This window comes from Emys orbicularis, chromosome 3 (genome assembly GCF_028017835.1).
Source record: "Emys orbicularis isolate rEmyOrb1 chromosome 3, rEmyOrb1.hap1, whole genome shotgun sequence".
NCBI classification, from domain to species: Eukaryota; Metazoa; Chordata; order Testudines; family Emydidae; genus Emys; species Emys orbicularis.
The window spans coordinates 96895668-96909898 of NC_088685.1; the positions used below are offsets into that span (position 1 = coordinate 96895668).

The 14231-nt window shown below is 38.0% G+C and overlaps 1 protein-coding gene across 1 annotated transcript in view; it reads right to left on the bottom strand.

Annotated features, from left to right (window-relative positions):
• Positions 1 to 14231, bottom strand: part of TRDN (triadin) — a 261031-nt gene that overhangs the window by 99617 nt on the left and 147183 nt on the right. The window contains exons 18-21 of the mRNA XM_065401998.1: positions 13136 to 13171; positions 6413 to 6445; positions 6262 to 6309; positions 5111 to 5137 (exon numbers count right to left, since the gene is read on the bottom strand). Coding sequence (XP_065258070.1) covers positions 5111 to 5137; positions 6262 to 6309; positions 6413 to 6445; positions 13136 to 13171 — 144 coding nt within the window. The remainder of the gene's footprint in view (positions 1 to 5110; positions 5138 to 6261; positions 6310 to 6412; positions 6446 to 13135; positions 13172 to 14231) is intronic.

Genomic DNA, 14231 nt, shown 5'->3' on the forward strand with positions numbered 1-14231 from the left:
ATTTGTTTCAGTATCCTTCCAGGTATCAAAGTTAGGTAGACTGGTCTCCCTCTGATAACTCATCAGAAAGATACTAAAATAGTAAAGACTAAACATGCCCAGGTTTTTGAACCTTTCTTCATAGGTCAAGTTTTCTATTCCTTTTATCATTTGTGTTGCTCCCATCTTAGAAAAGAGACAACTAAGGGGCAATATGATAGAAGTCTATAAAATCATGAACGATATGAAAAAAGGGAATAAGGAAGTGTTATTTACCCCTTCACATAATACAAGAACTGTGAGTCACTCAATGAAGTTAATAGGCAGCAGGTTTACTACAACCATAAGGAAGAAGTTCTTCACACAACGCACAGTTAACCTGTGGATCTCATTGCTGGGTGATGTTGTGAAGGCCAAAAATGTAACTGGTTCAACAAAGAATTAGATAAGTTCATGGAGGATAAGTCCATCAATGGCTACTTGCCAAAATGGTCGGGGACACAACCCCAGCTCCGTAAGTCACAAAACCTCTGACGTCCAGAAGCTGGGACTGGACAACAGGGAATGGATCACTCGATAATTCTCCTGTTCTATTAATTCCATCCCAAGCATTTGGCTCCAGCCACATGCTGAACAGGATACTGGGCTAGATTGACATTGGTCTGACCCAGTATGGCTGTTCTTAATGTCCTGAACTGGAGAGAGTCCAGAGGAACTGGAGAAGAAAGTTAAAACAAAAACTCCGCTTGTAATCACACCATGATTGTTCCCCTCACTGAACATGCTTCAGAATGTTCAGGCTTCAGCAGCAGTTACTGAGTTTGGTAGCCAAACTGCATCCTGACAGAAGCTAAGCCTGAACTGTTTTCACAATGGGAAGATGCTAAGTAAGCGGATGAAGAGCAGCAATGGGCAAATAAATAGATATAAAAGACAAGGGCCCTATTTAGTCCTAGTTTAAGGTGTAACTACTTCAGCCTACAATACAAAGATTTGGTCCATACAGTACAAAAGAATTCCACCTTTGAGTCTTGCTGAGCAGTGTAGGAAACAGTAGCAATATTTTAATCATTACAGTCTTTTCATTATGAAACAAACCATGTGGGAGTTTCAAAATTAGGATTAAATTCATACTAGGTGTTAATAAGTGAAACTCCACTGAAATGTATAGTTATCCCAGGGTGGATTTTTGCTAATTTAATCTAATATAGATTGTTTACTGACTACAACAAAGAAAATGTAAAAGGGAACTTTTCTACCTTCTCTATGTGTCTTGTAAGAAATTAGAAGGTTCATTTGTGTCTTATCAACTGGGTGGGTTCTTGCTCTGTATAGATAACAGGGCAAAACAAACCAGACTCATGTGTAACTTATTACCCAGGTGAAGACCTCCCTAGTAAAACTGAATAGGGAGGATAGAAATTTATTAACAGAATTAGCCAACCAGCAATTCCAAGGCCAGAAGACGCGGATAAGTAAGAACATAAGAATGGCTCGACTGGGTCAGACCAAAGGTCCATCCAGCCCAGCATCCCGTCTTCCAACAATGGCCAGTGCCAGGTGCCCCAGAGGGAATGAAGAGAACAGGTAATCAGCAAGTGATCCATCCCCTGTTGCTCATTCCCAGCTTCTGGCAAACAGAGGCTAGGGACACCATTCCTGCCCATCCTGGCTAATAGCCATTGATGGACCCATCCTCCATGAATTTATCTAGTTCTTTTTTGAACCCTGTTATGGTTTTGGCCTTCACAACATCCTCTGGCAAGGAGTTCCACAGATTGACTGTGCGTTGTGTGAAGAAATACTTCCTTTTATTTGTCTTAAACCTGCTGCCTATTAATTTTATTTGGTGACCCCTAGTTCTTGTGTTATGAGAAGTAGTAAATAACACTTCCTTATCTACTTTCTCTACACCAGTCATGATTTTATAGACCTCAATCATATCTCCCCTTAGCCATCTCTTTTCCAAGTTGAAAAGTCCCAGTTTTATTAATCTCTCCTCATAGGGAAGCCTTTCCATACCCCTAATCATTTTTGTTGCCCTTTTCTGAACCTTTTCCAATTACAATATATCTTTTTTGAGATGGGCGACCACATCTGCACACAGTATTCAAGATGTGGGCGTACCATGGATTTATATAGCAGCAACATGATATTTTCTGTCCTATTATTTATCCCTTTCTTAATTATTCCCAGCATTCTGTTCACTTTTTTGACTGCCGCTGCACATTGAGAGGATGTTTTCAGAGAACTACCCACAATGACTCCAAGATCTGTTTTTTGAGTGGTAACAACTACTTTAGACCACATCATTTTATATGTATAGTTGGGATTATGCTTTCCAATGTGCATTACTTTGCATTTATCAACATTAAATTTCATCTGCCATTTTGGTGCCCAGTCACCCAGTTTTGGGAGATCCTTTTGCTCTTCACAGTCTGCCTGGGTCTTAACTATCTTTAGTAATTTTGTATCATCTGCAAATTTTGCCACTTCACTGTTTACCCCTTTTTCCAGATCATTTATGAATATGTTGAATAGTACTGGTCCCAGAACAGACCCCTGGGGGACACCACTGTTTACCTCTCTCCATTCTGAAAACTGACCATTTATTCCTACCCTTTGTTTCCTATCTTTTAACCAGTTACCAATCCATGAGACCACCTTCCCTCTTATCCCGTGGCAGCTTACTTTGCTTAAGAGCCTTTGGTGAGGGACCTTTTTTGGTGTGACAATTGTTGTAAGAAATAATGGAATACATGAAAGCAATGAAAATACAGCTGGATTGAATAAGAAGGAGGATAGTAATGGCTAAAAAAAATAGTTAAGGAGGTATGAATTAGAGTTTTAACATGATATGTAAAAATGTATCAGTTAAGAGGATTTCGGATTAGTATATATGAAAATATGCTTAGAATAGAATGTTTATAGATGAGGTAGTTTTAATAATCTTCACCTGTGTAATGTTATGAAACAAGGTATAGAGGATGTGTTTAATAAAGGGGGATGGAGCAAGGTAGCATTTACACCAGCTCGGACCAGCATGGATCTGCTGATGACAAAAACAGCCTACCTGCACCCCGGACTCGGTAACTGATGATTATGCTATCCTCATATTTGCTTTACTTAAGATTTATGCTTGATCAAGATGGTAATATATTGTCCTAAAATGTTCCTACTAAAGCTTTAAATTAGTTAAGCTTAATAATTGGTATGGACTGCACTTTTTCACCCAACAATGTAGATGCACATCTCAAGCTAGATGTTAATTTTTCAGACCTACTTAAAAGTGCAATGGCTGGAATCAAACTAATGTATGAGTCACTAAATTGTTTGATTGCTGGATTTCTCTTTTCATAGCAGAAATGACACAAATATTGGTGACCGACATAATACAAAAAAATCAGGCAATAATATTTTCTACACCGAGCCATGAATCTGCTGTAGAAAGTGTCTTCCGCTACAATTTATAGATGCATAGATTTTTAAAGCCAGAAATGACGACTGTGATCATCTAGTTTCAGTGACACTCATACATTAGACCTCCTCTCCAAAGTCAATGTTAAAAGCAGTTTTCGTGAACAGACCAACGGTTATTATCTATACTTGCAGCACAGAGTTCACTGGAGGATTTTGTACCCAGACTTGGAACACTCTTCAGAACAGTAAAGTACTGCACCAAGAGCTCTGCTATTTCAAAAGCTGTGCTCTTTCTGGATGCCAACTGATCAGCTTTCCATATAACCCAAATTAAGAAACCAGTAAGAAAAGGAAAGACATATGCAGGGGTCTGAACTCGATGACCTCTTGAAGTCCCTTCCAGTCCTAGGATTCTAAGATTCTATATGATATGATTCTATGAGCTGTGATTACAGCACTTCATAAAGAGTCCAAGAGAACATTTTCTGAAAGTCGTCAGAAGAAAACCTCATGTCCAATCCTAAAAGGTGCAGATGCTGCACTCTTTCAACTCCCATTGACGCTGATGGGTGCTGAAGACGTTCAGAACCTGGCAGGTCTGGGCCCAAAGATTTTGGCATGATTCACATAAAAATGACCTCCCAAAGATGACATATAGTACAGCATCACAGGAGCAATAATCATGTATAAAAAAGGATTCGCTCAACAGCTCCTATCAAGGAGGAAAACAGCTTTTTCGATTGCCCATAGTTACAAAATGATATTTATTTCTCACTTCAACTTTCTAGAATTTGCCAGAATGCAAAGGCTTTATTTAACATACTTGTTTTCATTAGGTTCTCTAGTTTGGCTGTTGGAGGCATAAAGAGAGTAACATCTAAATTAGTCTAGTTTCTGTTTTGTTTAACTGCAAAATGATAGTAGTATTATGAATTTACCCTTTGAACCAGAAACCTTAAATATGCCTGATACAGAGAATTCGGTCAGCTTTGATTTTCTTTACACTCCTGACAGAGGGTCTGATTCTGCAACACGTCCTCACAGTGGAGAGCACTCAAGTGGAGGAGCAAAGCCACAGAGAAAGCTCCAGTGGATCTAAGCCTTTTTACCCACCTACCTACAGTATTTATGCAGAGTTAATAGCAATAATAATTGGAAGACAAAGCTGCTAAATAGGATGCCCCCTTTCTCGCTCTGTACAAAACCTTGTCCTGCTCTGTAAAGAAAACAACCATATAGTCAATAGGTCATGAAAAAAGTAGGCAGGAAAATTAGAGACGTGTTTCCCTTTTCACAATATCCTATGTCTATGTAAGGAGTTGGGTGGAGCCACTTCCTGCCCTCCTTAAGATCCTTGGCCCAGATCCACAAAGGGACTTGGGCATTGGGCTTTAGGCACTTAAGTCCCTTTGTGGATCTAGCCCTTTATGGATTTAAGCTGGGTAGGCAATAGCTCCTGAATCTGAAAGACTGAGGAATCTGCCACCAGGAACTCTACGGAGTCTTCAGGGAAAAGACAACTGGCTCTCGGAGCAGCTTGTTAGGTGGAGAAAGTCGAGACATTGCTATTCTTTCAAAAAAAATCCATATGGCTCTAATCAAGTCAAATCTTTATATATCTCTAATGACAGTGATGCAGTACTTTTGTATTAATAACAATATAAATATACATTTTTTCATTTTTATTTTAAAAACACATGCAGTTACTTACCTTTTACCTTATGACTTTCCACAGATACTGTAAAATAAATGAATATATTCTAAGAAACAAATTTACAATGTGTACAAACAACATTTGTCCCTTGCTAAGATATTCTCGTTGTACATGGTTAAAATCTACAGAAAGCCAGGCTAGCCAGTAAGGTATATATGGAGCTTGAAAAGTTCCACTTATTTCAGCAAGCATGTACAGTACGCATGGAAAACTGGCTTACTCTAACTGGCGGTTAGTAGCATTTCTCAGTTCAGCTGAAAAATTTATGTGCAGCAGATGAAAAATAGCATTCTAATACTGACAAACACAATGAAGTCTAGATACAAAAGTAGTATTGAAAATATCACGTATTCAGTCTAATTTACGTACCAGTGTTTGATATTTAATTATTGGATGATATTTCTTTCTAAAGCATCATTGATCAAAAAATCAGAATTCTCATTTCCTCATTATTAAGTTCTTCATATTTATTGACGACTGGGATGGGTTTACATGCCTCACCCTATGGTAGGGAGAAGGTAATATTTCCCTAAGTAGGCTAGCTAGCACAGGTGTTAGTGCTAATTGGAAAGATTGCCAGGAAACCTCATCTAGAGACACTGGATTCACCTAGAAAATGGGCCATCAAGCAGGTCTATAAGAAGAGTTAAGGCAGTGTTTTGGTGGATCTGAGAAATGGATCTAGCCTGAAATCAGAGGAGAGTCTGGCTGCAAGAAGCCTTTTTGTCTTCTCTATTTAAATGAAGTCTGGTTGGAGGAAATAATTTGGTATGGATGTTTGAAGGAAGAAGGGGAAAAAACCCTGATACACTGTATCTTCTTCTTCCAGTCTCAATGTATTTGAATCCCAGAGCCAGACTTCCTTCCTCCCTTGGAGAAAAAAAAGTGAGGAAGCTGAAATCAAAATCTAACATTCAAAAGAATAATGGTGTCCTGCTTAGCTTCACATAGTTGGCTCTCAAGTACAACAGAATGGCTAGGTTATCATGCTCCATAGCCATTCTAATAAATTTGAGTAAATTGGCAAATTTGTTCTCTTCTAGTACAGTGCAGTTCCCATCCTTTCCCCTAATGGTGACTTGAGTTAAATTAGGTTTAAGTTTAAATTAAGGAAATGAGACTCTAAAATAGACTTTTACAGGTTTTACCAGGTACTTTTAGAGCTACTGCAGGTATTTCCTTCTTCAGTGGTTTGGCTGGAACAAATAAGAAAAGGTTGGTGATTACAATGTGGGAGTTGTCACTAAAACATTCAGTAGCTCAGATGAAAAATAAAACTAAAAAATGGGAGCTATTTACCAGTTTCCACCAGCTTTTCCTTCTTGGGTGATTCTGAAAATTAAAAAAGAAAAATATTTTGGCTCTACTTTTGGTAATGCTGTTAAGTACACTCCTCCTAAAACATATTTTTCAGCAGTGATCAGACACTGCTGAGCTAATGGAGTTAGATTAAATGCTAATACCGGATAGCTAAAAGATAATTCCACAGTCATATTGTTAGGTGATGAAAGGAAATGTTAATAGCAATTAAACAGCAAACATGTTTAGACTTACTCTGGATCATCTGACAATCTAAGACCATGGTTCCCAACCTTTTCCACACTAAGATTCTCCCAGAACACCACTCCGACAACCTCCTCCTCAGAACCACTTATAGCCACTCTGCAAAGATTCAAGGCAGTGGGGCATAGCCAACCAGGGAGAGGGGAAAGAGATGGAAATGTCTAATTGAAATGGTAAATTCCCTATTATCATTGGCTAAAATTCATAATAAATAAGAAAAGGGATGAGTTAATGCTGATTGCAAATAAAGTAAATATTTCACAAGACAAGCAAACCAAACTCTCTCTTTCTTTCTTTCTTTTTTTGGAAGGGGGGCTGGAGGGGATGAAGGAAAAAGGAAGAATGGAGACTGGAAGACAGTTACTTTGGCTGATTTAACCACTCATCTCAGTAACATCTGCAACATTGCAGCACGTTCATGTTTTATATAGCATAAGTGCTCCTCCAGAGTTCATTTATATATATATAAACACATTTTGTAAACCTTTTTTTTCCCGCTTATGCTTGCTTCTCTGAAACTGAAGAATATCTAATAATGGTTTCTTTGACTCCAGGGGCATCTGACTGCTTCCTGTTTTTCCACAGTCTCCCAACCCTTAGACAAGGGATGCAGGGGTAGAACTTGTGTGACACTACCAACTTTCACTTTAAGCACTTTTGTACGACCTAAAATTAAATTTTCATTAAGCAAATTCAACAAGGTTCTTCCAGAAACATATGAAATCCAATTTACAACTATCTTCAACTTTCCACAGGGAAGTTTTTATTCAATAATTAACAGAAATAGTTAGGAAATTTGGATCAGAATCTGAATTTATGGCTGACTTACATCTACTCTGTTATCATAATGGGGTACACCAAAACCTTAGATCCCAACAACCACAAGCTTTGAGAAAATTCAGATCTGGATCTTGCCTTTATGGCTCAGGCCACTTCCACTAATTTAGAAGAATTATCTTCTATTAATTAATGGTCAATCTGACACAACAGAGGATTTTGTCCTACTGTACAATATACATGTTAGACACTTGCCATAGCCTTTGTAAGACTTTTAACAGTAAGAGTTGTGCATGTATTCATAAGAATTTATTAATTTATTAGCCAGGCCAAAAATATCTTTATCCAGGGCACAGCCTGTGGCTGAGAACAAATAAATATTCTATCATATGTGCAATTGAGATTTTTTTCAAGTCTGAAATTTCACCATATGCTACACACTCTGAAGTTTTCACAAAAACATTTTTTGCCTTTGTGAAAACTAGTAAAATATTTATTAATTGTTCATGAAACCACCTAAATGCAATTTTTGTTTTGCTGATAGTGATGCTGATTGTGATGCAATCACTGAGGAGATGGGAGACAGAAGAGAATCTCTGAGGTTATTTTTTATGCCACTCCATTTCTTAATCTGCAAGTGGTGCTGAAAAGCATTGAAGCTGGCATATTCCTACAGTGTACCTTAGATCTTCCCCAGCAGCAAGGTAATTCTCAAACCGTGACCTTCTCTCACCTGCTATCTTTGGAACAGTCACATGTTTCCATTTTGATTCTCTGTCTCTCTCTCATGACATATAGGACTTTCAATTAATTCAGATGAAGTATTCTAATCTTAAAGCAGTAGTGTGAGTAAGTGAAATTCATGTGAAACCAGTGAGAAAGTTGAACTTCCATTAAATTGCCTATCGTTTCCACTGTGTTCACTGTTCTATAATATAAACTATAGTATAATCAATGTCATTAGGTTATATTCATTACAGTTAAGGGAAATAGATTTCTGTACTAGAATCCTCAATTTCTGATACAAGGATTTTAATAAATCCTATTTTACATTCACTAAAACACAGAACTGCCAAATCCTGTGCAGTATGTCGAACACTGCAAATCCTTAGGTTGGGAAGCTAATAGTGTTGCATCTTTTTGTTTGTTTGCCTGCAATCTTCCTATTGGCTTGTTCAAGTTATAGAGAGGTTCATTACAAGAATTTGTTACCCCATATTTCTTCAATTTCTAAAGATCATGAATATAGGATGCTGATTCCTTTGTTTTCTGAAATAAGAAACTCAGGGTGGGGAAAAATCTCCTCCCCTACTAAGGTTTTGGCACCAACTTTATAGCTTCCTGTTTGTAAATGAAAGCTGACTTTCATTCGTAGCAGTTTCTCTTCAGAACGATCACTGAAAAGAGATGGAGAAGGAAGAATGGGTTTTGGCATATCCTAAGACTGGAAACACATGCCTATGATTAGCAATCTCCAGGATTCATTAATCTGAAGAGATTTCCTGCCATGCCTGAAATAATTGCGGCACAGATTCTTCAGAGGAATACAGATGCTAACAAAACTGTTTCAAGGTCCTTTGGCAAGCTTACAAAACTCCTGCTTTGCCTGGCCTGCAGGAAATGATGGCCACACATCTGGTCTGGTCTACATGATAGAATCATAGAATCATAGAATATTAGGGCTGGAAGAGACCTCAGGAGGTCATCTAGTCCAAACCCCTGCTCAAAGCTGCTGCCCTGCTCATCACTGTAAGGTTTATCAGGATGACTGGATTTGAATCCCTCAATGAAATGGAACCGACCCCCCCAGCCCGCACTGCCCCAAGAAAAAAGCTAATACTGACCCGTCTGATATCAAAAGCACGAATGCTTCTGCTAAAAAAAAAAGGGGACGGCTTAAACCTAGAGAAGAAGTGGTGATCTGGGCACCTTCAACTTCTCTGAGGTCTCATCAGTTCTTGAGTGGACAAGGTCAGTTACCTCAAATGGCAGGCCAAGTACCTATGCCTTCTGATTCTTCCCATATAGCTCTATGTCAACTCTAAGACAGAATTTCATAAGGAAAAGTGTCCATTTACCAAAGACTGGGATGCTGCAAAATCCATGTCATAACAGGCACTTGAGGAGCATTTTGCAACCCCTTCATTTTCTTTTTAGGAGGAGCTGCAGAGGGATCTGTGGTGTATTTCCAGCCCTTTGAGGCCCTGACTTAGAACTCTTCAGATGCAATCATTTCTATTGCTGCCTTGATGGGCTTGGGGACAATTTATTGGATTTAGAAAAATCTTCCAGCGCTGTAGCCACCTGTTTTGAACCCACAATGTCTTCTGGAAGACAGCTTTGCTTAGGTCCATGTGGCTTATAAAACCTTTCATATAGGATTTATTACAAGGAAGGCTTAGATTCTACAGAATCTTTCAGGTCATGGTGTAAACGCTGCGCAAGCAGCACACCTCTTTGACATGTGAGTAGTGACCTTTACCTCAGGAACTTTAAACACTGGTCTGAAAAAGAGATTTCTGTGGGACGAGGAAGTCCCTCTTAAACCCTGGTTTCTGCACATCATCTGCCATGTGAAGACACGATGAGCAGATTAACTATCAATTCTACAGGAAAAACAATCATAAAAAGTAATGATTAAAGCTGCTTCAGAAAAAAATACATTTGAAAATTAACAAATGTAACAAGAAACCTAGCATTAAACCCTCACAGAGGAGGGCTTACCACTCAGGCCAGCAGAAAGAGAAGGAATGAGGAACAGTAAGGGTTAGAGACTGTTATTAGAGCTGGATGGGAAATCATTTTCCTGTCCCATGAGAATTTTCAAGATATTAATTTTTTTCTCCAATCTGATTCAAGCTGAAAAGTCAAAATCTCAAAAATTTGAGAGCCAATCATCCAATTTTTATTTTCAGATTTTGATGATTTCAAAACATTATGTTTCAATTTCAACCTTTAATTAAAAAATAGAGTTATTGAATCAGAGAAAAGTTGGGCTGGAAGAGACCTCAATAGGTCATCTAGTCCATCCCTCTGCACAGAGGCAGGACTATCCTTGATAGAGGTTTGTCTAATCTGTTCTTAAAAACAATTATGATGATTCCACAACCCGCCTAGATAACCTGTTCCCGTGCTTAATGGTCATCAAAACTCACCCTCTCTCATGAACAGGTTTGGTTACAATGAATCTGCATTTTCTGATGAAAAAAGGTTTTGTTGGAAAATTCCTGATCAGTTCTAGTTTTTTAATACTTTGGTTCATTGGCTCCAGACCACTAGATTCAAAGGGCATGTACATGATCTCCTAATGGTTAAATACGCAGAGAGGGTTCTGTAGCTGCATAGCAGGGCACACAACTCCTACAGAATTTCTTAGCAAGGGCAAAGACATGAAGGACACTATCAAACCAACAAAAAGCATCAGGAGAAGTGTGTAGCTCTGACAGTCAAAAAAATGCTGGAAGCATTCTAGTATGTGCAACAAAATACAGCATGTCAGCAACAGCTATTTCTGAATATTTAAAGCTCTCAACTTGGGCATTCAAAAATTATGCAGGAACTGTTATGTAAGAGCAAAATGCTGTGCATTATTTGTGGGCACCTTGAAAGAGAAGAAGATAGATTTTGCACAGTATATTTCAAAGAACTTGTTTGGTACATATGTCATTGGGCTCAACTTTAAAACCAAAAGTTAAACTCTTAATATATAAAAGTAAGGGATTTGACATTAAAAGAGCACTGAAGTATGATGAACTGATGAAAGTAAAGTTTAAATAATGTCACAAAGCAAGGGAAACACACAAACACACAAAATGAGATTTGCTACAAACTGGCTCAAAAAAATCTATCAGCTACTAGAAATCATAATAAATTCAACATGTGCATTCTGTAATTTCTTATAGAAAAATCTACTGCATCCCCGCCACTTTTGACCCCATTTCTGCTCCTGCTCCCATTTAAGTCAAATGAAATTTTGCTAGTGATCTTAACAGTGCATGATTGGACCCATTTATTCCTCTGCAAACTGCTTATTCAATTTAATACAAGCTCAGCACAGGTAGCATTAACAGCAGATGCACTGCCTGAGACGTCAGTCACACAGTAGGTATGCCTTATGGCCCCGATTCAGCAAAATACTTAACACATCCTTAAATGCTTTGCCGAAGAGGGATGCACTTAAACATGTTCCTAAGTGTTTTGCTGAACTGGCCCCCAAAACATTACAAATCAACAATTAATTGTGAATATTTGCAGTGCTTTTATAGTTTGTCAGCTACTAGGCAAGCCCCTTAAAAAGCCTCTCACATAAAGAGCAGACATTTTTAAAAGTCATTTAAATCAAACTCCCAATTAACTATCATTTAGCTTAGATATAGTTCTCTCATCACTGTGGCTAGCAAAGATAAAAGCCCGACTTCTCTGTTTAACAGTTAGCATGCTCCCCCTGCCTTGTTCTTGAAGGAATGTCATAATCCAGTATTAGTAACACAACAATACTTCCAATGTATTGAATAGTTATGTCAAATGCTAGACTAGGACAGGCATGCAAGAATCAGTGGTATTTATAAAGGGGTAAGATTCTATTTTAGTATAGATATCTTCACAATCAGAAATAGCGCAATAGGAATTATTGAAAATTAATTTTAAAAATGAATTTTGTTGAAATATATTTTAAAGTATGGGTGAATATGGTGGTACCTTGCTTCAGAATAAGCCATAACATGCTAAGTGGATGAGTGTTTCAGAATCCTAGCAAAAGTGATTAAATGTCTTGAATTATATTTTTTTAAAGAAGTCTATCATAAGTTAGAAGAATAAGAATTGTATGTCACATTAGCGAACTAAATTGCTCTGAGAAAAATCATTTTACATGTCATTAAAAAACCCTATGTTTAAAGATTTTAAGGTTCTAAAGTGAAGCATTCAAAACTTGGAAGATGAAAAAAAATTGCCTTTGCAACCTTAATTCTGCCCCCTTGTGTGTATACATTATGATACAGATCACACACTAATTTTTCCTTTCCTATTCAGAGTCAGATCATGGCCCACCATACATCAGCCCACAGAGGCATAAGGGGATTGAGAGCTAAGCTTCTGCAGAGCCTTCCAGACCTACTCCTCCTCCCAAGAGCAGTTAGGTAGGGACTGGGCAGAGCCTTGACTCCACCCCCCAATATGTCAGTCAGCACAGTTTCTTCCATGTGCTGCTTCAAGCGTGCTGTAGCTACACAAGAAGGCGATAAGGTCCTGCACAAGAGATGTAGCGATGTTGACTGAGTAAAAAAAAAAAAAAAAAAAGACAGCTCTTGGAAGTGTTATGGTAAGAAATGGTAAGATTAGAATACAGTCTTAACAGGTGGCTCTATAGCGCCACCTGCTGATGGTTGACCTGAAAAATCACTGAAATATTTGTACCTCTCATACATACACTTACATTATTCCTGTGATTTAAAAAAGAAATAGATCTTAACATTTAATGGTAGTCATGTTTTATCAATGCTTTTAAGCATTTCCCATACCTCTTAATAATTTCCTACAGCAGAACATATTTGTTAGCGCTCAGATATTTAAAGAACATTTTTTCCCTTCAAAGCATATTTTGTAGTCCCATAAACTTTGTTTATTTGTTACATTTCTTCCCTTTTACAGGTGAAAATGACTTGCAAAGATATCTTTTCTTACCTTCTGCTGTTTTAGCTGCTGCTGGTGTCTTGGAAACTAAAAAGAAAATAATTATGTAGCTATAATCAGTCAACAGTTGAGCTTTGGACAACAATCACTTCTACAACTGCTAGAAGAGGGCCTCACCCTCCCTGATTGAACTAACCTCGTTATCTCCAGACTGATTCTTGCCTGCATATTTATACCTGCCTCTGGAAATTTCCATTACATGCATCTGATGAAGTGGGTATTCACTCACAAATTGGGTGAGATAATTAAAGTGAAGTAGTTAAAATTCAAAGGAATATTTTGGTTTTCATACTTCTTGCAGTTTTCACTTGAAAATCCCCATGTCGTTGTTGTTATAATGTAACTCAAAAAAGTGAATACTGAAAAAATACCTGGTTTGGTGGTAGTTTTATTAGGTTTTAATAATTTAAACTGAAACCCCAAACTCCAGGTGTAGTATTTAGAAATGGGCATGAAATAAAACCTAAGCATTCAAAATGTGTGGGTTTTTAACATCCAGCCTGGATTCTGTGGAAGCAGAGAAAGAACTGACAGGAAGGGGATTGCAATGCATGACAGTTTGTTAGCTAGAGTCAGGCTAACTGTAACCCTAATAATGCGAGATTTGTAGAAGCGAGGATGTGTGAGGCGAGTGGGAAAGAACTGTGTGAGAAGTTGTTTCAACCTCGTGGAGATAATGTGTAGATAATGTGTAAACAATATGGAATGCAGACTGAGAGTCTACATTAGTGAGAAAAACAAGATATCATCAGAATGACCTATGTATAAACAAAATGCTGCGGTTGCTTTTCATTGTCTGTATCAAAAGGTATAAATGCTTGCTGTAATTGTTTACCTGAGAAGAGACCTGCCTAGGAGGGGGAGACCCTGTGTCTTAGTGCACTCTCTTCCCTTACACAGCTGTTAAAGAGAATAAAGTATCTGACTTTGCTGTACCCAAAGAGTGAGAACTGTGTTATTCTCCGACAATTCAGATATGAATTTTGTCCAAAATTTTAAAAGCTGGGTGCCTAACTTTGGGTTCCTAAATTCATATTTAGGCACCTAAATAAATGAATTGGTTTTCAACAAGTTCTGAGCACCCAGC